The sequence below is a fragment of the Barbus barbus genome (genome assembly GCF_936440315.1).
Source record: "Barbus barbus genome assembly, chromosome: 16".
Taxonomy (NCBI): domain Eukaryota; kingdom Metazoa; phylum Chordata; class Actinopteri; order Cypriniformes; family Cyprinidae; genus Barbus; species Barbus barbus.
In genome coordinates, this window is record NC_136744.1 from 12,191,840 (window position 1) to 12,213,944 (window position 22,105).

General features: G+C 40.4%; 1 protein-coding gene across 1 annotated transcript; it reads right to left on the reverse strand.

Annotated features, from left to right (window-relative positions):
• Window positions 1-14,313: 14,313 nt before the first annotated feature.
• LOC306882811 (zinc finger and BTB domain-containing protein 18) lies at window positions 14,314-20,291 on the reverse strand. Its single transcript, XM_079437720.1, has 2 exons — window positions 20,048-20,291; window positions 14,314-16,389 (listed from the first exon to the last, which is right to left on the reverse strand). Exon 2 carries the CDS (start codon window positions 16,373-16,375, stop codon window positions 14,762-14,764), a length of 1,614 nt encoding a protein of 537 aa, XP_079293846.1. The 5' UTR covers window positions 16,376-16,389; window positions 20,048-20,291; the 3' UTR covers window positions 14,314-14,761.
• Window positions 20,292-22,105: the final 1,814 nt, after the last annotated feature.

The window sequence follows — 22,105 nt, forward strand, 5'->3', positions numbered from 1 at the left end:
AAGTTCTGGTCATGTATGAATGAAAACTAAAGAGTGCTGTGTACAGATCATAAAAATTGTGTTCCTGAAGATATTGGAATAGAAATGTTTTGCTTTCACAACCAGATCTATCTGTGTTGGCTTGTTTGGCTGGTGAAGGTGCCTGGATATAAATGTACACATATGTGCGATGTAGTAGGAGGTGACGACTGTGGTGAGAATGATGAGATCTCTCATACTGTACACTCTGGAGACTGAAGGAGTCTTCCTGCTCTCATTACAAATGCACTGCACTGGTTTCTATGAGCTATATCAGCTTAACCTGATTATGATTTAGATATGAGGCTGACAATATCATTGGTGTTAAGTTTTGATATAATAATTTATTTAACTTATTATGATTTAGTGTTTTATTTCATTTTATTACTATTGTTTTTGTTAATACTGTTCCACAAATACAGTAGTTTCTTACCGTTTGTAAGTTCATCACACAATAAAAAAATAGTTAAACTTAAAGGTTCTTTAAGGAACTAAAAATATTTGTTAAAAAATAGTTTATAGTTGTAGAACGGCAGAACGATAGATTGAACAATAGCTAGTACAGCAGAAAAATAGACGGATGGACAGAACGATAGAAAAGATAGAAACTATAGAACGACAGACAGACAGACACCTAGATAGATAGATAGATAGATAGATAGATAGATAGATAGATAGATAGATAGATGATATACTGTAAGATCTGAAGTTTGCTTCAGAAGTGTAATGTCATTCCGACCCTGTGTGTGTGTGTGTTTCATGAATTTAAATGTCTTTGCAGTTCTTCCTCTTGTCACAGCTGACTCATTACACAACAGAGCTCTGAACCTTTCACGAAACACCGCACACAAGCACACTTCCACACAAAGGGCTCCATTCTGGCCTGATGGTGTGCTGAGTGTGTGAAGAGAAGGTCAGGAGAGGGCCAGATCAGTGTGTGTGTGTGTGTGTCTGTGCATTAGTGGCTTTGACACACTCATTAGAGCAGATGTGCTGCTGCTGCAGTGGTGGCTGCCACTTCCTCCTCCTGGCTTGTGAACACGGGCAGCTGTTGAGCAAAGGGCCAACGTCTGCCTGATCCCTGACCTCAGCTCCACCCCAGCCCCCAGCTCCAACGGGGGCAAGGCCAGGGGCCGCCAGATGGGGGCTGACTGTGTGTGCAGGGTGGGGGGGGGGTGTTTATGGGTTTAGAGTACTGGCTGTTGCTTTTTGGGGGGGAAACTTGTGGAGTTTGTGTTTGTCTGTGGGGCATAAGGGCTGGGGGTTGGGTTTTGGAGGGAGGTTATAGATGCAACACATGGCTCGGAAAAACATTAGCCGAGAGGGGTGTCCGAAGTGTTTCGGAGGAGTGGCGTGCAGCCGTTTATTGACATTGTTTCAGCCAGAAAGTACTTTTTGGTTACACTTTATTTTAAGGTGTCCTTGTTACAGTGTAGTTATACATTAAGTACTGAGTAATATTAATTAACTACAGGTACATAATATATAAAGGGTTAGGATTAGGGTTTGGTTTATGGTTATTTGCATGTAATTATGCATAATTTATTGTTATTGTAATAGTAAGTACACGTAACGTGTGTAACAAGGACACCTTAAAATAAAGTGTTACTTACCTTTTCTATTAGAATTATAGCAGCGCAGTCCAATTCAAGTTAAGCTTAATTGACAGCACTTGTGACAAATTGGTGATTACTAAAATTAATTTTAAACAAAATACTCGTAGTTTCATGAGTTCAGCCACATGATGTAAACAATATTATTACATTTTTATGTAAAAAAAGAAAAAAGCTAATTCACTTTATATGAGAATTTATATACGTTTCAAATCTATTGTCATGACAATGTAATACTTAAAACCCTAAAATGACAATAAAAAAACGAGTTTTAACAGGAAAATTAATGTGTGCTTTTATAAAATTCTAACCATCTCATTTTTCAATTCTAAATGCTCCAAAAATCGTCACTATTTACTTCCATTGTAAGTGCCTCACTGTAACTGTATAGATAGACATACAGACAGACAGACAGACAGACAGACAGACAGACAGACAGACAGATAGATAGATAGATAGATAGATAGATAGACAGACAGACAGACAGACAGACAGACAGACAGACAGACAGACAGACAGACAGATAGATAGATAGATAGATAGATAGATGATAGATAGATAGATAGATAGATAGATAGATAGATAGATAGATAGATAGATAGATAGATAGATATAATAATATATATAATATTCTATTATATTAGTATTCCATAATAATAGATATAATATTCCATTCTATTAATGCGATGTTCATTTAATTTGTATTTTTTATATTATAATTTTTATCTTTTTGTACATGTATACTAAGCTTTGGCAATATTGTATAATTTACAGTCATGCCAATAAAGCAATTTTGAATTTAATTGAATTGATAGATAGACAGACAGACAGGCATCCAGACAGACATATAGATAGACAGACAGACAGAAAGACAGACACAGACAGACATATAGATAGACAGACAGACAGGCATCCAGACAGACATATAGATAGACAGACAGACAGAAAGACAGACACAGACAGACATATAGATAGACAGACAGACAGACAAACACAGACAGACAGACATATAGATAGACAGACAGACAGACAAACACAGACAGACAGACATATAGATAGACAGACAGACAGACAGACACAGACAGACAGACAGACAGACATATAGATAGACAGACAGACAGGCATCCAGACACAGACAGACAGACAGACATATAGATAGACAGACAGACAGGCATCCAGACACAGACAGACAGACAGACATATAGATAGACAGACAGACAGGCATCCAGACAGACAGACATATAGATAGACAGACAGACAGAAAGACAGACACAGACAGACATATAGACAGACAGACAGACAGACATATAGATAGACAGACAGACAGACAGACACAGACAGACAGACAGACAGACATATAGATAGACAGACAGACAGACATATAGATAGACAGACAGACAGACACAGACAGACAGACAGACAGACAGACATATAGATAGACAAACAGACAGACAGGCATCCAGATATATGGACGGACGGACGGATGGATAGATAGATAGATAGAGGTCATTTCCTGTGATAATCAACATTGTCACAAATGTTGTGGATTGAGGTTAACTTGTGTTGAACCCGGAATATTCCTTTAAATGGTATTCATTGTTGAAGTCAAACTGACTGTAACTCAATATTTGTTGGCAGGCGAGGCACACACATGCACAATGGTGAGCATAGCTGGAAAAGGCAGCACTTTGAAGCGTGGCCCTCTTTAAGTTCATCGTCCACCCTGTGGTTGGACAGTAGTGGGAGTCTGTGGCCAGCACTGCCTGGACATTTGCTTCCCCGTGTCTCCAGAGCAGACAGGTGTTGGCGTCAGTAGCGTCCATACTCGTTTCAGCAGCTGCTGCGCTCGTCCGCACGCACGCACGCTCTCTCCGACACACCTCCCCCAACTGACAGATGTAGCCACACCACCCAACTAGCTTTATGGAGCCAGAGATGTTTTGACTTTAAATATTTGCCCAGGAGGGATTGCCCTGTTTGGGCAAGGCTTGTAGTGCTGCACGGCTGGGTGTAATAGGACGAGAACAACACGGACTGGCCGACAAAGAGGCACGGCCTGTACAAACACATAAACCTGCCAGCAGAACTGGAAGTCTGCAGGAGTGTGAAGTCTTTAAGTTACGTTCAGATGTTCACCAGTTGTTACACAGGAGCTCCAAAATGTGTGTGGACACTTAAAAATGTTTGACGAATATTATTATATTTTAAACAAAATATTACACCAGGCAGCATCTGAAAACAAATGATTCACTTTATTTTTTGAGCTGTTTTCTAATTAATTTGAACTAACTGGAGTCATGGTGATTTTAGTGGTTGTGTAAAATGAATTCACACAGGTGTCCTAACAGAGTATATCCAGGTGTAGATCATCACAATAACTGTCCACAAAGTCCAAAAAAAGTCCAAATATTATTTATAATATTTTTTCATTTATCTGTAGATCTATATCTACATCAGAGGCGGACAGTAGTGAAGTATTTTTACTCTGCTGTAAAAGTACTTTTCAAGTCTCAGTACTTTATCAGAGTGTTTTTCTTGAGAAAACTTTACTTCACAACATTCCAAAGCATAATATTATACTTTTTACTGCACTATGTTTCATATTAAATATCATTTAATACTTAATTACATTATAAATCTATTTCTTTCTTTCTTTTACTCAAGTAAAAATAATTCAAAGATTTACTTGAGTACAAGAAATTACTACATTTTTAATGTTCTTAAGTATTAAAGATAAAAATAACAACAACTTTAATTTATGAAATGTAGTGCAGTAAAAAGTATGACAATATGCTTTGGAATGTAGTGAAGTAAAGCTAAGAAAAACACTCAAATTAAATTTAAATTTGAGTAAAGTAAAAATACTTCACTACTGTCCGCCTCTGATCTACATCTATGTATTGTATTTATTATTATTATTGTTATTTAAATTAATTATATTTTACATTTATACACACACATATATAGAACATTTATATATATAAAAATATTTTCTTTTCCAATTATTTATGAATTTATATTTATTTATATTTATTAATTCATTTATCATATTTATTATATTTATACATATTTAGGCGAAATAAGTATTTTTAGCTTTTATATTTGTATATATATATATATTAATATTTTAAGTTATTGTAAATTTTTCGTACTATCTTTCATACTATTTTTCTTCTGATAAAACCTCTTGTAACTGAAGTGTGAGAAATTCCAAAGCTGCACTGAAAGGGAAAGGTAATCCAGCTAGATGCACCGCCTCAGAAGAAACCTGGAAGAAAGCACTTTGTCTCACCATCTGGGCCTGTACTCGCCTATCCGACAGGAGCGCAACCTGCAATATTTTCACTTGTCCAAAGAGAGAGGGTGGCAGAGGGAAAACTTTCCTCACACAGCAGATTCATCTTGCAACAGCTTCTAAGGACTGCCAAACAGATGCCAGTACAATTGCTTGTCTTTTTTCCTCTTCCCCTGCAATCTAAGTATGGCGCCCATATGGCTGCAGCTGAAGGGAGTGATTGTTGGTATTGTTCATTTTGTCAGTGATCCTAGGCAATGCGGGAGCACTAATGATAATGCTGTGTGCAGATGTGTGTTGGGTGCAGACGCTCATTGAGGAGGGCGACTCTTCACTCGTTCACTCTCTGAGGCCTGCTTGATCTCAGGCTGGGATGGGGACGCAGCTGATGAAGTCAAGACAGATGTTTTTGTTGGTGGGATGACTTTTGAATGTGTCGGATTTGTTCTGCATATTTGTCCAAGAATATGTTGGTGAAACAAAACTAATCACTGAGTCACTCAGAATGAGGAAATGAAATCCAGGCGTGAAGCTGAAATTAAGAGTGTCTGGCTTTAATGAAATTCAGTGTTGAGGTTGTGCTACTGTTTCTGACAAATGACCTGCTCCCTCAGATTTTCAAACCAACTGGATTTTAATCGCAACTTCCAAATAAATGTGTCTTTAATAATTAAGTTAAATGAATATTGTTGGTTAAAATGTGTTTGTCTAAAACACTAAAATAAATGTGTAAAAAAAAAAAAAACACTGTGGCAGAAAATCACCCAATCACATCCAAAAAGTAATGATAAAAGTTATTATAAGCATGTATTTTACCAAATAGATGCTAACAAACAGAAGCCATGTTTGCCAGAGGAGGTACGTCAATAAAACTAGAAAAATACTGCAGTATTGTAGATATACTTATCACAGCATCTTTCAAAAAATATTTTGAATAATTGATGCTAATTGTGCAAGTGATGCCCAATTACAAATTATATGCATCGAACCTTGACAGATTGCAGCTGAAAATTATTTTTACATTTACATTTGATCATTTAGAAGCGATGTTATTAGCAGTATAGTCTACTGTCGTTTATTAATATTTAAAAAAATTGTTCATTTAAATTTAACATTTTAGTAATTTAGTTATACACTGGAAAAATTATATTATTTATTTATTTATTTTATTATAAGATTTCTTGAGTATGTTTTACAAGAAAATACTATTTTAGTATTTCTGTTTAAAAATTGAATGTTTAATTCAATTAATTACTTGCCATTACTTTGTAATTATTTGTGAACTTTACTAGCAATTTCTGATTTTGTTTCAAAGTTTTTTGGGGGGTTTTTTTCAGTGTGTTATTTTGTAATTTTTCTTCATCATCTTTTTAATATTTCTATTTAGTTTTAGTTTTATTTTCAGGTTTGGTTTTAGTTGGTTTCAGCTTAAATTATTTTATTTGTCCAAAGCCACATTTCCTATTTTCATGCAAGTTTTCATATAATATTTATATTTTTTCTTACTTCAGCTTTATTTCAAAAACTGCAAACAAGACCTAATAGTTTTAGTTAATGAGTTTTAGAAGACCTAAAATTTCTATAAAAGTCCTTTTAAAGTTGCAATTCATGTAAAATTTGGTTTTTTATTCTAGTTTTATCCTGCATACAGTATGTATCAAGAGAGCCAAGACTGCCACTTATGCCTTTTAAAATGCCTTATGCCTGTAGTGTTTACTTGGTTGTAAAATATGTCTTGTTTGTCAAAGTTTACATTCAGTGTCATCAGCAAGTGATCTGATGCTCAGTAGCCATTCATCTCAAATGCCTAATAACCTGCAAACTCAGAGGCATTTTCTGAGCAAATCTATGAGAAATACACAGACAAAATCAAGAGGCCTTTTGGAGGACGCATCAATGTTAAAAGTACCAGTATCACATCCGTCCTCCTTCAGGATTTCTTTTCAGCTCCCTGCCAAGGTTGCTGTGCGGTGGTGGATAATGCAGCATTGTGAGAGGGAATGTGGCACGTTGGCTGTGCCAGGTCCCACAGGCTGAGCCCACGTTCTCTCTCCCTAACCCAGTTCAGGATGTGCGCATTAATCCTGCGAGTCGGCCTCGGGCCACTCTGAGTTGCTGCAGGTTGGTGGAGGCAACAGATGGGGCCCGCGCTGCCGGACCTCGCAGTGAGCGGAGAGCTTGGCATCTCCGGCTGAGACGACAATGCTCCTCTTTGTACACAAGCTAGCTTACGACAAAAAAGATTTGAAAATGATGAGGCCGCTGCACTATTGTTGGTTTGCATTCATTTATATGCGTACTATGGTTAACTGTTACTGTATACCAAAAATGTATTGACACTAACATCCTTATGGAAATGTTTGTATGGATGTGAGGTCTGTATTGGCATGGTCATATCTGTAAGGTGTTGGAGTGTGATATTCTGCTCTAACAGCGTGTGTGTTCTTCATGTGGAGTTACAACCACATGTGTAAAGAGTGTGTGAGCCCTGCTGAGTCACACGTTTGCGGTGGACAGGTGTGGGCTCTCTTTAGAAATGACTATTGCAGGAACGGAGCTCCAGAACACCAGGAAAAACAAAGTTTTTACAACACAAACCACTGACCTGTTGGTTAACTGGATAACTACTTAACTTACACTACCATTAAGAAATACTGGGTTCTGAATTTGATGTTTTTGGATTTAGTTGATCAAAAATAGAGTAGAAAATGTGATATATTATTATAATTTAAAATAACTATTTTCCAGTTTAATATATTTTAAATATAATTTATTTCTGTGGTGGCAAAGCTGAGTTTTCAGCATCATTACTCCATTCTTCAGTGCCACATGATCGTTCAGAGTTTATTCTAATGTACTGATTTGCTGCTCAAGAAACAATTCGTATTATTAATGTTGATACAGTTGTGCTGCTCAATATTTTTGTGGAAACTGTGACATTTTTTAATAGTCTCTGATAAATAGAACAGCATTTGTTTGAAATAGAAATATTTTGTAACACTAAAATGTCTTCACCGTCACGTTTGATCAATTTAATGTGCCCTTGCTAAAAAAAAAAAAAAATACTGACTTCAGACTTTTCAACAGAAGTGTATATGATATTTTTTCTGCAAGATATGGATAAGTTTTTTAAATATAGGTATATAAACAGATGTATATATGCAGTGTCTATCTGACCCCCCAAAAGGTCACAGCACGGCACCTAGGAAAAGTGCTGACTCGCTGCTGACTAAATCCTGCCAAGACCCCCTATCAACATCCCACACCCTGCTGCCCACTTATCTACAGTGGGCAGAAGTGCTACCAACAGCTGGTTCTGAGAGAAAGAAACAGCCGACCAAACGAGTCTCATCAAGGGTTTGCTGGGCCTCCAACATGAAAGGCAGTATAACAAGGAAATGCAAGAGTCCTGTAAAGTATAATTTCTGGTTGAAGTGTTGAATTGTATTGGCTAATGTAAGGGATCATGTAAAGACAACCTGTTATTAGCACAATAAGTCTCAGATTAAGGAGTATTTCATAATTATGACTGGCTGACTGTACATTATAGCACTTATTACCATTTAAGTGGACATTAAATATTGATTTGAGCTGAAATTATTCTTTTTATTTGAGAAGAGAGCAAAAAGTAGAGAGACATGTCAGAAACAGCTAGGAAATCTGTCGTTTCAACCAATGTCAGTTGTACAGGTTTTATGTTAATATAAAAATCGACTCGAATCGTTCACTGATTTGCAGTTCTTCCCCATCATCATTTAGTACAGATGACGACCCCCCCCCCCCCCCCCCCCCCTTCTTTCTACTACGGAAGAATCGCACAAAAGAAATGTTGTTTTATCTGTGCTCAAGCGAGCTCCACAGACCCCTGAATGTGCTTGTGTGGAGAACCTTGTCTGCGCCTCTCACTCCTCACCAAACAGCACCACACACACACACACACACACACACACACACACATGCATGCTAACATTTAAGTTGGGGTTGCGTCTTCTTTTGTTGGGGGACACAGGGTGCATGGCGTACCCTTCCCTAAACTAAACATATTCCCCCACGCAGACCCCTCTCCCCCACCCCTGACAGGCTGTAGCACCACTGCATTGTCTGAAGGGCCGCTTGTTGCTTGCCTTCTGTCTGTGTGCACAGGGCGCTTAACAATGGCTGCCTTTTAAATGAGGCAGACAACTGAAAGAAAAAAGATGTCGTCCCTCCTGCCTGCTTTTCTCACCTTTTATCTGCTCAGCTCTTGTACTTTTTTTTCCTTTTTCCTTTCTCTTTCATGTAGGACTTAATGCCCCTTTCATTCCCTCAAATTCTTTACATCTTAACTGCTGGCTGCAGTTGAATTTCCAGCACTTTTTGGACTCTTCATGAGTGGAAATTTTCTTTCACCGAATTGTGGCGAATATGAAATATTTTATGAAAATGTTAATATTATATTAATGTTAATACACATACAAACGTAAGTATTATTACATAGTTTATATGTATTATGTTTATATTTATTGATGAATAAAACAATGCAATTACATAATATACTCACGTTAACTTGTTTTATTCAGACAGGAAAAAGAAATGAGCTGCGGGCTTTCATGTTTCTACATTTTTTAGTCTATTTCTGTATTATTGTCAATATCAATTTGAGTTCATTTTCATATCATTTCTATTTTGAGTAATATGTTTAACCTTCATGTTCTGTTGAAATTTTTGAATGTCCCAGAGACCCATATTGTATAAAAATTATGATAGCAATTTTTAAATGAACCTCATTTCCCATTCAAATTACTTTAATGTTAATCAACACCTACACTCTTAAAAAATAAAGAGGGTTTTCACAGCAATGCCATAGAAGAACCATTTTGGGTTTCTAAAGACCGTTTCAGTGAAGAGTTTTTAATAGAACCTTTTTCTCTTTTTTTTGAACAACATTTTAATAATCTAAAGAACCTTTTGTAGAATAAAAAGGTTCCGTGGACGTTAAAGATTCTTCATCTCTTTCTTCATGACAGAAATGTGATTGGTATTCATTCATCAAGAAAAAAAATTAATAAAATAAAAACAAAAATAAACAACAGGAATCTCTGCATGTGTTCACCAATCAGAGTATCAATTTTCTCTGGGGGTCTCTGAGAGCCTAAATATACTTCACTTGTCACAGAGGACAAAAGGGTTATCAAATTTGTTTATAATTAATTGTGTTTATAATTATTTCTCATGAGATTAGAAAGTGTTAAGAATAAACCAGACACTTTATCATCTATTCAAATTTCCAAACAGAACACGAGTGTTAGGGGAAAGGGAAGTGGTGTGTGGCCAAGTATGGTGACCCATACTCGGAATTTGTGCTCTGCATTTAACCCATCCAAGTGTACACACAGTAGTGAACATACACCCGGAGCAGTGGGCAGCCAATGCTGCGACGCCCGGTGAGCAGTTGGAGGTTCGGTGCCTTGCTCAAGGGTCTCACCTCAGTCGTGGTATTGAGGGTGGAGAGAGGGTTGGTTATTCACTCCCCCACCTGCAATCCCTGCCGGACCTGAGACTCGAACCCACGACCTTCAGGTTACAAGTCCAACTCTCTATCCATTAGGCCACGTTAATGATATTCAATAAATGCACTAACTTCACGGAGCACGGCATTTGCTGCGGCTTCTCTTCGAACACCAGCAAACAGATAGGCCTCTTCCTGTCTGTGCTCCTCTAATGTACATTATATTTGGAGCTGGTCACAGAGTATGGCGAGGCACTCGGCAGCTATCTGCGTGGGCAGAATCAGTCATACCTCAGTGCAACGGCTGCCCTATCGATGCCATGTGCGCCACTTTCCCCCAGTACACTGGCACGCGGCTCCCGCTAACTTCTGCGGTGGAGCTACATATAGAAGCCCAAGCTAGTAACACACTCATCACATCGAGCCCACTACCCTTCGGCAAAGCCAAATGTTTCCACAGCTGCCCCTTTGTCTCTGCTCCTTGAGTAAACAAAGGACAGATACAAATTAATGACCTAAATTTATAGTAAAAAAAGCAAAGCGAGAAAACCATTATGCTCCAACTGTCCGTTCCAACCAGATGTTAGATGCAGATTTGTATGTGAATGTCACAAATCAAATCTGAGCTCTCTGAGAAAATCAGCGAAAGAGTGCACAATATTGTCGAGAAATACAAAACAATAAGGCACTATTCAGACTTCCTCAATACAAACGGAAATGGATCTTAAGTCCAAAATGAGTTCAAAAACTAAATCTCGCACCAATTAGAAGGAGTGTGTGTGAGGAGGGGGGGGGGGGGGGGGGGGGGCAGGCTTACAGCATGGGACCATCTGTGGCAGTGGCCTGTTGAGTAACGCTCGCTGTTTTAAAAGTGGTCAGCCTTTAGTGCATCTGTAGGCCAGGTTTGCCGAACAGCGAGACATTGGATAAAGCTGATTTGTTTGCTGGAAAACTGTACTTGAGGAGCTTTGGAAGCAGCCTGTCTGTGTGTGTGTGTGTGTGTGTGTGTGTGAGAGAGAGATGCAGGGGGAGGGGTTGGTCTTCGTACAAGCTGCTGCACATTTTCCCAGGTCCAACCCACGCCTTTACTGGAGCACCAGCCAGACATTAAAGCAGCATATACACATGAGCCATGTAAGACCGCGTACACTCACGCTCACGCACACGCACACACACTCACACTCATCTGGACAGTATACTCAATCCACAGACCTCATGCACTGGAAAACATGTTTCCACCCACACAAGCATCTACAGTAAATAAGATTATTGAACTGAATGCAAAAACACAAACACCGTCTCACCAATCTGCACATCGTCATTGCTCTGGCAAATCCCGCCAGAAGTTTCTGACAGAAAAATGGCACGGAGAGATTAAGGTTCTTATAATTTATTGCAGTTTGCACACAATTTAAAAATTTCACCAACAGCACACCAAAAGTACAAAACTAAACAGCCTCATAATTTACTTCCCTTGAGAAAATGAAACATACTATGATTGTCAAAGCTAAATGTCTAAATCCATAAAAAGAACAATGTCAACATAGCAAAAAATCTCAGAAGGGAAGCAATTACATGTGAAGTCGAATCTTCTTCTTCTTCTTTTTTTCCATCCAGACAGCGATTGTCCTTGAATTCAACATATTTATTATTTTCTTTCCCATACTCATTAGCCACCAAGTTTGATTTTGACAGTTGTTCTGCACACTGGGGTTCCTGGGTTTCAAGTAAACTAAAGGGGTGTCTAATTTATGGATATGCTTCATAGACCATTTCACAGCTTCATTTCCATTGAACAAAAAAAAAAAAAGTCCAAGAAAGACATCCAGTATTCCAGCGACAGTTTCCAGTTTTCACCCTCTGAGTATAAGCTGATAACAGTAGTTTAAGGCGGTCAAGTACAATAGAAGCCAACAAAAAACAAAGAAAAAGAAAGCATAGAAAACAAATCAACCCCACAGTTGATTTTTTTTTTCTGTCACATTTTAGAGTGCAAAAGGTAAAAGTACCACCGTGCAAAACGCCATGAGGAGCGTGCGCTGTTGGCAAAGCTCAACCTTTTCACTAGCCGTTGCACCAGCCAAATATATGGTAGGACAGTTCCTGAGGCCTGTGTAGGCACACTCCTGTCCTGCTCCAAACATGTGCGGAGCCCCCGGCCCTCACTAACTAAACTAGTTCAAGCATTTCAGCACTATGTGAGTGACTGATCTACGTCTACAGCACTAAGCCATATGTTTTTCATTTTTCTTTGTTTTTTATTTCTCTGGATTTGACAATGAAACAAACAAACCAACAAACAAACAAAATGAACAGTTTTCACATTGTTAATAAAAGAAACCTTTGCAAATTAAAATAATTTTTTTTTTTCAAAATAAACATTTTTCGAAATCACAAATGCTGCAAAAAGTTAACGATCACAAATTTATAGATCTTTTTTTTTTTTCAGTGTAACAAAGTCAGTTCAGTTAGGTTAATAATTAAGTGTATACATTTCATAAAGGCCTCTTTTGCACATCATTCTAATTTCATTTAAGCTTCAAAGGTGCAACCAACCTTGCCAAACACGTTCTAGTGACCAAAAAAAAAAAAGACTTAAGTATTGAACACAAACACACACGCACACAAACCACTCAGATCAGAGTGTGTCGAGCTTTATGCTGTTTAAAGATCCTTCAGCTTCTCCAAATAGATATGCGCTGCTGAGGACACCCATAAAGAAGAGCTGTACCATCAGCCACGCAAATGTGTCTTCATGGCAATCGAATCTGAAGCAAGTGCCAATTGAAAAGATAAATAAATAAATTACAAACAGAGCTGACATGATTCAAATGACAACAGCAGGTAAACAGGACACAGAGACAAACAACAGTTGAGGACCCAGCACTGGGAAGAGCAGCGCACGAGGATATGCTAGCAGGAGCCACGCTAGCCTTCTGAACAATAAACGTAGCGATCCAGCCTCTGCTGACACCTGGCCCCTCGTTAACCCCCGAATCCTACAGCGAGCCTGAACCGAATCGCGATTGGTGTGTAGATACTGCAGCCTAACGTCAGTGCATTTCCACAATCTTCACAGCCCAGAAAAAAACACCTCACCAGAACCCCCGATTCATTCTCTAATGAGAGGAAAAAACTCAAATCTACCAAGGAATCAAATGAGTTAATTAAAAAATACACTCTCTGATGCAAAACAACAACGAAAAAGAGTAAGTTAAATAAAATTCATGCAATTTCTACAGCGGTAATATTAAAGGTACTGTTTTTTTCTCAACAGACAGGTGCCCTGACTGTAATGAATCGGTCAATTACAGTGTACAGCAATACAGCAAGTCACATCTTTTTCAATATACAGGTCAGACATCATGCAACAACAGATTCCGTTTTAAAAACGAAAAATCTTAATAAAACACTACAGAAATCTCTAGAAATGCAGCCGATGTAAAAAGCAACCTCAGTAGCAAACGAGTGATGTAGAGAGACCGCAACTAAAACGCAAAAATTACTTCAAATCATATTAAGAAAGATAGAAAAAAATGCAGCAACTGATATGAAAAAGGAGGCTGTACATTGCATGAGTGCCTTGTTTGTCTTCCATCAGTCAAGTTTCCTATAACGAGTCAAAAATGTACAAGAGCTTAAGTAACGCGAGCATAGAGCTTCCTCATGGGATTTAAAGGACTGACCTGCTCACACACTACATGTGTGTGTGCGCGAATGCACATGAATACACATGCACGCATGGCCACAGTCACACATCAGGTGTTATCTGCAAATTATAGTAGTGCACATATATATATATATATACACATATATATATATATATATAAATACACACACACATACTCAAACAAGAGGCGAGTGTGTACAGGTAAATATATGACCATAGTACCCGTTTAGTGTGTCCTTAGTTTTAAACCCCTGTTTATTACCTGAAATCTTCATATGCTTTTCATGGCAGAAGTTCCTTGAAATTTAGGAGCGTATACAAATACTTTAAATTATATACAGTTGAAAATCCCAATGAATAATTTTTCTGTCAAAGTTGGTTAGTAAAACCAGCACCCATGTTTTATATAAACCTAAGGAGAACAGGAAAAAAGAAAAGAGACCCTAAAGAGACCAGAAAATATATTAAAAGGAAATCAGTAGTAACATTTTCATGTGCTAGTAAAGTGCAATTCAACAAGACTTGCAATGTACATACAAGAAAAATGACTGATTCAGACTCTTCGGCCGTCACTCTGCTCCACTCTTACCTTCACCTCTCTGCCCCAACAAAATGCCACTCAGATCTCTCTCATTAATTTAACAAGCAGTTCAAACAGTCTGCTATCAGTTCAGCTTTCATTTCCACAATTCTTGAGAACTATCTTCCAGTGCCCAGTCTCTGACCGTGGGTAGATTGAGCGCCTCGCTCTTGACCGAGAGCGAGTTGACCAGTTCGCAGTGGAACTTGCGGATGTGTCGGTATAAGTCCCCTGACTGCGTGAAACGCCGCTCGCACCACTTACAGGCGTGCGGCTTCTCGCGTGTGTGCACGACAGCGTGTCGGCTCAGGTTGTGCGAGTACTGGAAGCTCTTGCCGCAAGTAGTGCATGTGTAGGGCTTCTCGCCCGAGTGCGTCCGCTCGTGGCGCTTTAACGTGTACATGCAGGAGAAGGTTTTGCCGCAGATGGAGCAGGTGGGGACGTTGACGTCGCTGGCCGGCTTGGACCGTACGCCTTCCTGCTCGCGGAAATGCGTGCTGAGGTGGATCTGCAGGATGTGCGGGCTGGGGAAGACCTTGTTGCATAAGGGGCACATGAAGATCTGAGTATGTGGAGCCCCCAGCATGCTGGAGACGTAAGGCAACAGCGAGTTCTCGACCCCCGCGGCCTCCTGTGCTCGCTCGCTGTCCCCTCCTAAGACGTCCGCGTCGTCGTCGCCTCCTTTGTCGTCCCGCTCCAGCTCGCTAGCCAGCGAGGCCTCACGTAGGGCCGAGAGGTGAGCCTCCAGACCCAAGCGCCGTTGTGCAACGAGGCTGATATGAGTCCCGTTGGTGCTGGGTGGCTCCTTGACACCACTGTGCTCCATCTCGTAGTCGCCGCTCACCAGCTCGTCATCGTCTGAGCCCGTGTCCTTTTCCACCTTGACCTGAACCAGGGCACTCTGGAGGCTGTCTGGGGTCACAGAGCTACAGAAATAAGGGTTGCCAGCCATGGTCTCCCCAGGACCTCCACCCAGACTGGACTTCACAGAGAGGTCAAGCACGCAATCGGTGTCAGCGGAGACTCTCCGAGACACGGCCGAGCGACGGGACAGGGAGCCAGTGGAGCTGCTTGGGCTGCCGGCAGGAGATTTGCCAGTGTCGGGGCCGTGCGTTTCTGCCTCCCTGGGGCTAGTGGTGGGAGACGTGGTACGGTTAGAAGGCAAACGCATCCACATGCTCCCCGGCTCCTGAGGACTGTCACGCTTGTTCTCCATGTCCTCGTCGTCGCTCTGCAGCAGGTCGGCGGTGGCCGGCCGGCCCGTGCTTCCACCTTCAGAGAAGCTCTCCACCTTGTCCGAGCAGCTGGAAGCATCCTCCTCGCGCTTGGTGCTGTCGGCCTCGGCTGTGGCCTTCTGCTTGAGCTTCTTCTTGCACACCTTGACAATGTCGTACATGTGGAGGTAGCTGGCAGCAGCCAGCACATCCTCCACCGGAAGTGATTTGAACTGGAGCTTTCCTTCGTACATGAACTCAAGCAGGAGAGCGAAGGCCGGGGCCGTGACAATGTCACTGTTCAGATGAACAATGTCCCTTTTGTCTAACTGGTCCTTGTAAAAGAGGTGGAAGTACATGCTGCATGAAGCCAGCACTGCACGATGGGCTCGGAACTGGGCATCACCGACCAGCACAGTGGAGTCACAAAGGAATCCCTGATGCCTCTGCTCGCTCAGACACTGTAGCAAATGTCTGCTGTGGTCTGGAAACTCCATGCTGTCTTCATAACCTGCAAAAGACCACAGATGTTAGTGAGGCTCGCAAGAACAACAATTGTTTTGTCTGCAGCTCTGTGTGGAACTTCTCTCTTTCCCACCCGCTCCGTCCCCTTTCTCTCTCTCTCTCTCGCTCCATGCAAACAGACATACTCTCACACTCTAATTCTCTCTCCCTCCCTCCACCCCTGTGGGAACACTGGAAAAATGTTCACCACAGTCCTGACATAAAAGGATTACAAAAAAGCACATGCAAAAATTATAACATCACAGATTATATATTAGACTAATTGCATTTTCCTCGCTTGTGCACTTTAAAGTGCACAGTAGTGCGTTTAATATTACATTTTACACTAACCCTTTTAATTTAAAAGTTTAAAAGCACGAGACCAGGGAAATTAACTCAAAAATGTAAATGAAAAATATCCCAATTGTAAATTAAATTTAAAGCAATCCTGCCGTACGCATCCCATCAGTACTATTCGGGTATAATCAGATGGCGTGATGTAAGGAGCTGAAGTCCTGATTCCACAGATGCCTGCGTGAGAGAATCTTTCCTGTTTTTCCTCGCTGTGCTCCTGGAGCAGTTATTTATAATAACCCACTTTGGCCAGGACGCCAAGTATAGGTAACAGGCTTACAGGTACACAAACAGCTCACCATCATGGGCACACTGCATAAGTATACTAAGTACGATGATCTCTGAGGTTATGACAATTGAGGTAGCAGAACATCAGAGTGACATGTGTAATCAAAGACAGATAGTCTGCAAATAAAATACGCACTAAAATATTAATATTATCTTTAAAAAATACACACAAACAATTTCCAAACTAAAAAAAGTTGAAAGTAAAATAAACGCAAAAAATGATGAAATCACACCTGTTACCCGCGGAGATCGTTCCCCTTTAAAAAAATGCACCGGCATCATGTTCAAGCAGCGGACTTAAATGAACTCATTTGAATCTTCATTTAAATCTGATTGGGATAGCAAGCCAAAGCCCCCCACCCCACCCCAAACAGCGTTCAGACCTTCATTAATGAGGGGCTTATAGGGGGACAGGGGGATAACAAACCTCTCGCCAGCCCTCTCCTCCCCCTTTTCCCCTCCCCAAATCTTTGGAGAAATGGAACATCCTCCCCAAAGAGGCGGTCCACAGCAGATTTACAATACAATCACTTTAAGTGCCCCGTAGTCCACATCAATCCTAATCCTTAAGATGGCTAAAAATAAAGATTGCAGGACAGCTCACAAGGTAGCAGCGATCAAATTAGGAGACTGGGAGGACAGAGAGGGACGGAGAAGGAGGCTTATGAACATCTGATCCAGCTGACTGAGACCATATGGCAGCTGCTGCCCAGATAAAGAGATTAAGACTAGGAGGAGTGCGATTACAGCTGTCTAGCCAATTCAGGCAGCTCAAATCTGCAAGTTCTAAATTAGTCCTCACAAACAAGAAAAAAATGAAAGAGTTGAGCAAAAGCCTGACGAAGGGACGTTTTGAAGAACGTGTGATTATATAAAGTTGCAGATGTATTTCGCTAAAAGCATTTCTACATTTTCGGTCGCTTCAGAAGACTAGGAATTTGGTTTAAATGGACTGAACATCTCGCTACTTAAAGCAAAAACAGGTTGTAACAGCATATAAACGCATAAGAGTTTCTAGTTTTAAATCTGTAATACTATAATGAACTCCCCTACCAACGCCACTCTATACGGTCACAACAGAGCAACAATTTGCCATTGAGAGCGAAGTAACTGAATAGAAGACCTGCAAACAAACAGAATAATCAAACGCTTGCATGGAAACCTCTTCATGGCAACAAAAAGTGTCACTTGTCCCCCAGCCTGGTTACACTACACCAGCTCGAAATCCTTTACTTCCCATTTCACACACTCTGATGACAGATGCGCCAAAAGACTTAACGAGAGCTCCCTATTCAAAACACATCCCTGTTGCCCAGACCCCCCGGTACAGTACCTGCAGTACGCATCAACTTGATTAAGTCCACTGTTGTGGTAGCGCCGGCTGTAACTCCCTTCACCGAATCAATGAAAGGGTAGAGACACGAGAGAAAGAGAGAAAATCAAACTGTGAGGGACAGATGCAAAGTGGAGGAGATGTTGGAGGGGAATGCGATGCCTCCTCCTGCACACAGATCCGCACACACACTAACTCCCAGTCTGTGCGTTAGAAGAAAAGACTGGGGGATGGCAGCCTGTCAGCTGCTCTGACATCATGTTCAGATGGAAATGCTACCTCCAGCTGTGCTCCTTTTAGTGCCATATGCTACTCCTCTACACTCTTGCCACCAGCCTCTCCTTTATACAACTTTGTTTCTCTTCTCCCCCCCTTTAAAAAACAGGAGGAAGGGAAGTGTTGTGAGGTGCTTCTGTAGAAAACTAGCCAATTCCCCCCTTTAGTTGTAATCTCTCAGCAAAGAAGAACTTGGAAATGGGTCCGTCTGAAAGCCGACACTTTTTTCTAACCTAGTTTCCTGCACTGAGAATTTAAATACCCTCAAGTTTTTCCCCCTCTCCTTCCAGTAACCATAAACAAAGGCCAGCACAGCACATTTGCAACTGACAGATCCACGCAGCTGATATTGTTTTCGACTTCTTTATGGTTCACTGGCCGCGCCATTACCGTCATTCATTTTACTAACCCTTTGGACAACTGACAGAGCAGAGGAAGGGGGAAAAAAAAAAAGAAATAAGAAACAATGGGAACGATCATACAGGCCTTATAAGTACGCTTCAAACAAAAGGCACTGTATTCTGCATTAGGGCTTACAAACCTCATTACCACTTAAGTATCCCACTCATATTTGTGCTCATTTTCAGAAACTTCTTCAGTGCGAGCCAAACAACAGTTTCCTGTTTACCACCAAAACAAAGATACTCAATACAATCTGAAGGTCTCTTCTGAAAGATATCACACTCATGAGTAGGAACAGAATATTTCGGTTTTTTAACTCATTGATATGCATGAATATTTTTAAATACATAAAAAGCCACAAGAATGAATTGTTTGCTGCATCTGTCACGTACATTACACTTGGTCTCAGAGGTTTTTAAGCTAATAAGAGATTCAGTATGTACTTGAACGATTAGGCTCGCTTATTATTACGTGTTTTGGTTTACAAAGCAATTGGTAAACATGAAGGTAAAAGTAAAAAACTAAGCCGACGTTAGCGCATTGTTTTATACCGTGACATGTCAAAGTGAACTTGTTTTCAAACCTGGGAACTTATCCTGAAAGACTTGTCTGATTGGTGCCAAGTTAGCCCTCTCTTCAACTTAAAAGCTACGATACAAAACAAACAGACATAAAATAAAACAAACTACGAGTCCACCTAGGTAGGAAATGGTTTTATAGCAGGCTACTCCTACACACACACACACACACAGAGTACTGCCGACGGTCTTTCTCTGGATCCTGACCCCGTACGTTCAGGAAAAGCTAGCTTGTGTGGCTAACAAATAAAAAGTAAGTGTTCAACCTGCATTGTTACAGTTTTGCGACAGGCCCCGATGCCACGCGCTCGAGCGACTCGTTCTGCGCGTCAAGACCGACAGTCGCGTGAAAAACATCGTTACTTTTCCCCATAACTGTGCCTCCAACCCCCCTTTCATCTCCTTAAAGAGCACCTCGTATCACAGGCACTTACAGACAATCAGGTCCAGCGTCTTCCTGCTTCCTCCGTCTAATCCTCTCAGCGAGAAAAACAACTCGATTGACTTTCAACAGCTTTCCATAACAACCTGCGGTGGCAGGAAAGACGGAGCAGGCGAGCGGAGCGACGAGAGCTGCGGCAGCCAGATGTTTCCGAGCTGTTGCTACTCAACTCTCCTGTAAAGAGGAAGCGCTTGACTGGCAGCGCGCAAGCCAATGGGAGAGGCGAAAAGAAAAGCGAAGGCAAATTGGAAGCTGCCGCTGAAGGGGGAAGAGGGAGGGATGTCTCTTTCTCGGCGTAGGTTGACACCAGGCAACAGTGAGAAAGCAGAAAAAAGGCCGAGCGAGCGAGCGGGTTCCTCGAGCAGACTGGCGCAGCGCGCGGATCGAGGGACATTGCGCAATGTTACGTGGGTACTGTAGTCACGGGCCGAGCAGCGGTGAAGAACAGGTGCACTGCAACTTCCTCCAGCGGTGCGGAGAGATAGGGGCACAGAGACAACGACACGGCCGCTTAAACCTACTCCGAATGAGGAACAGAGGAGCGAGTGTCTGATGTAACTCTAGAATTATTACTACAGAATAAAACGAAGCATTGCATTTGAGAGGTGCTTATAATTTACAAATATTTAGCGTACAAAATAGGGCTATAAGCGGATGAAAAAAAAAATACTTGGGTTATTGTAATTAGTTTATTAGATTATTATTATTATCGTTATCATCATCTAAAATGTTACCAAGTTGTGTCCTTTTAGTGGCAGCTTTAATTAGGAGATTATTAATAGGTTAATTCATTCAAATTTCATACGCGGGCAAACGACATTAATGCACTATTGGAGTTTAACATTTGAGATCAATTTTAATGCAATGTACCGCAGTGTATATGGTTACTGAAATTTTGTGTTGTTGCTACAACAGTAATATTTTGGGCTAGCTTATACACTACAATTACAAAAATCTCTTTCTTTGGAAAAATAAATATATAAATAATTTATAAATATATAATTAATTAAATGCAATTAGATAAAGAAATATAATTAATATAGCCTAATAATATAATACAGCCTAATATAATTAATATAATAAATGCAATTGAATGAATCATTTGATGAATAATGACCCTAAATAAAAACATTGGCTGCAGGATTTTATCAAATGTAAAGAAAATACAATAATCTACAATGTGCTAAAGGCTGGATTACTGTGCTTACACGCCACATATAGGCCTACAGTTTGTGTGTGAGATCGCGGAGTCAACAGGTGAACGTTTGCAATGTTAAGTATGTGCAATGGTCCACAGATGCCCTGGTTAAGTTCACTCCGGAGCTTGTGAACACAGTCACGTGTTTGGCATATTTGGCTGCTGAACGCACCCGCCCATCAGCATCCACGCTCCCACACTCATGCGTCCCAGTAAACTAATTGGCGTTACTAATACATTTCAAAACAAACCACTGTCCTACTGGTACCGGAATCTTGACATAATAACATTATAATTTAATGCAAATAATGGCCTCATTAAGCTGATGTGGCAAATGAGTCCAGGCATGTGATGTGTTGGTGTTTTCCATGTCTTCACCCAACAATATTCCTTCTGTACAAGAGTTATCATTCACAACAGGTCACATCAATTATAATGAAATATAAATCAAATGTTATGTTTCCAAGTTTTCATAGCTTTTCATTAATCTATGGAATAAAGCACAAGTGTCATTTAATTTGAATGCACAGATATATTATTCAGTATTTAGTCAATATACTAATATTTCAATATTATTATTTTAATATTATAATAATATTTCAATCTTTATTAAGCAGTAATACACAATCCCCAAACTGTTTTCATGCAAAAAAAAAATGTGTGTTGCAACTATTAGCATAACTGCTGTTAGTTCTCTGCTCCAGATAATCAACAGGCCTTTTTGATCCCAAATGTTTTTTGGAGATGACAGTCCCTTGAATGCGGCTGTGCTATCAGCAAAGCACGGCTGATGTTTGAAATGATATTTACTGGAGTTCTCTCCATCTGTTCAGACTGAAGTCAAAGATGTGA

What these genes read in the sequence shown, in the direction of transcription:
- LOC306882811 (XM_079437720.1), bottom strand. Translation starts at nt 16,375, where the DNA reads ATGGAGTTTCCAGACCACAGCAGACATTTGCTACAGTGTCTGAGCGAG.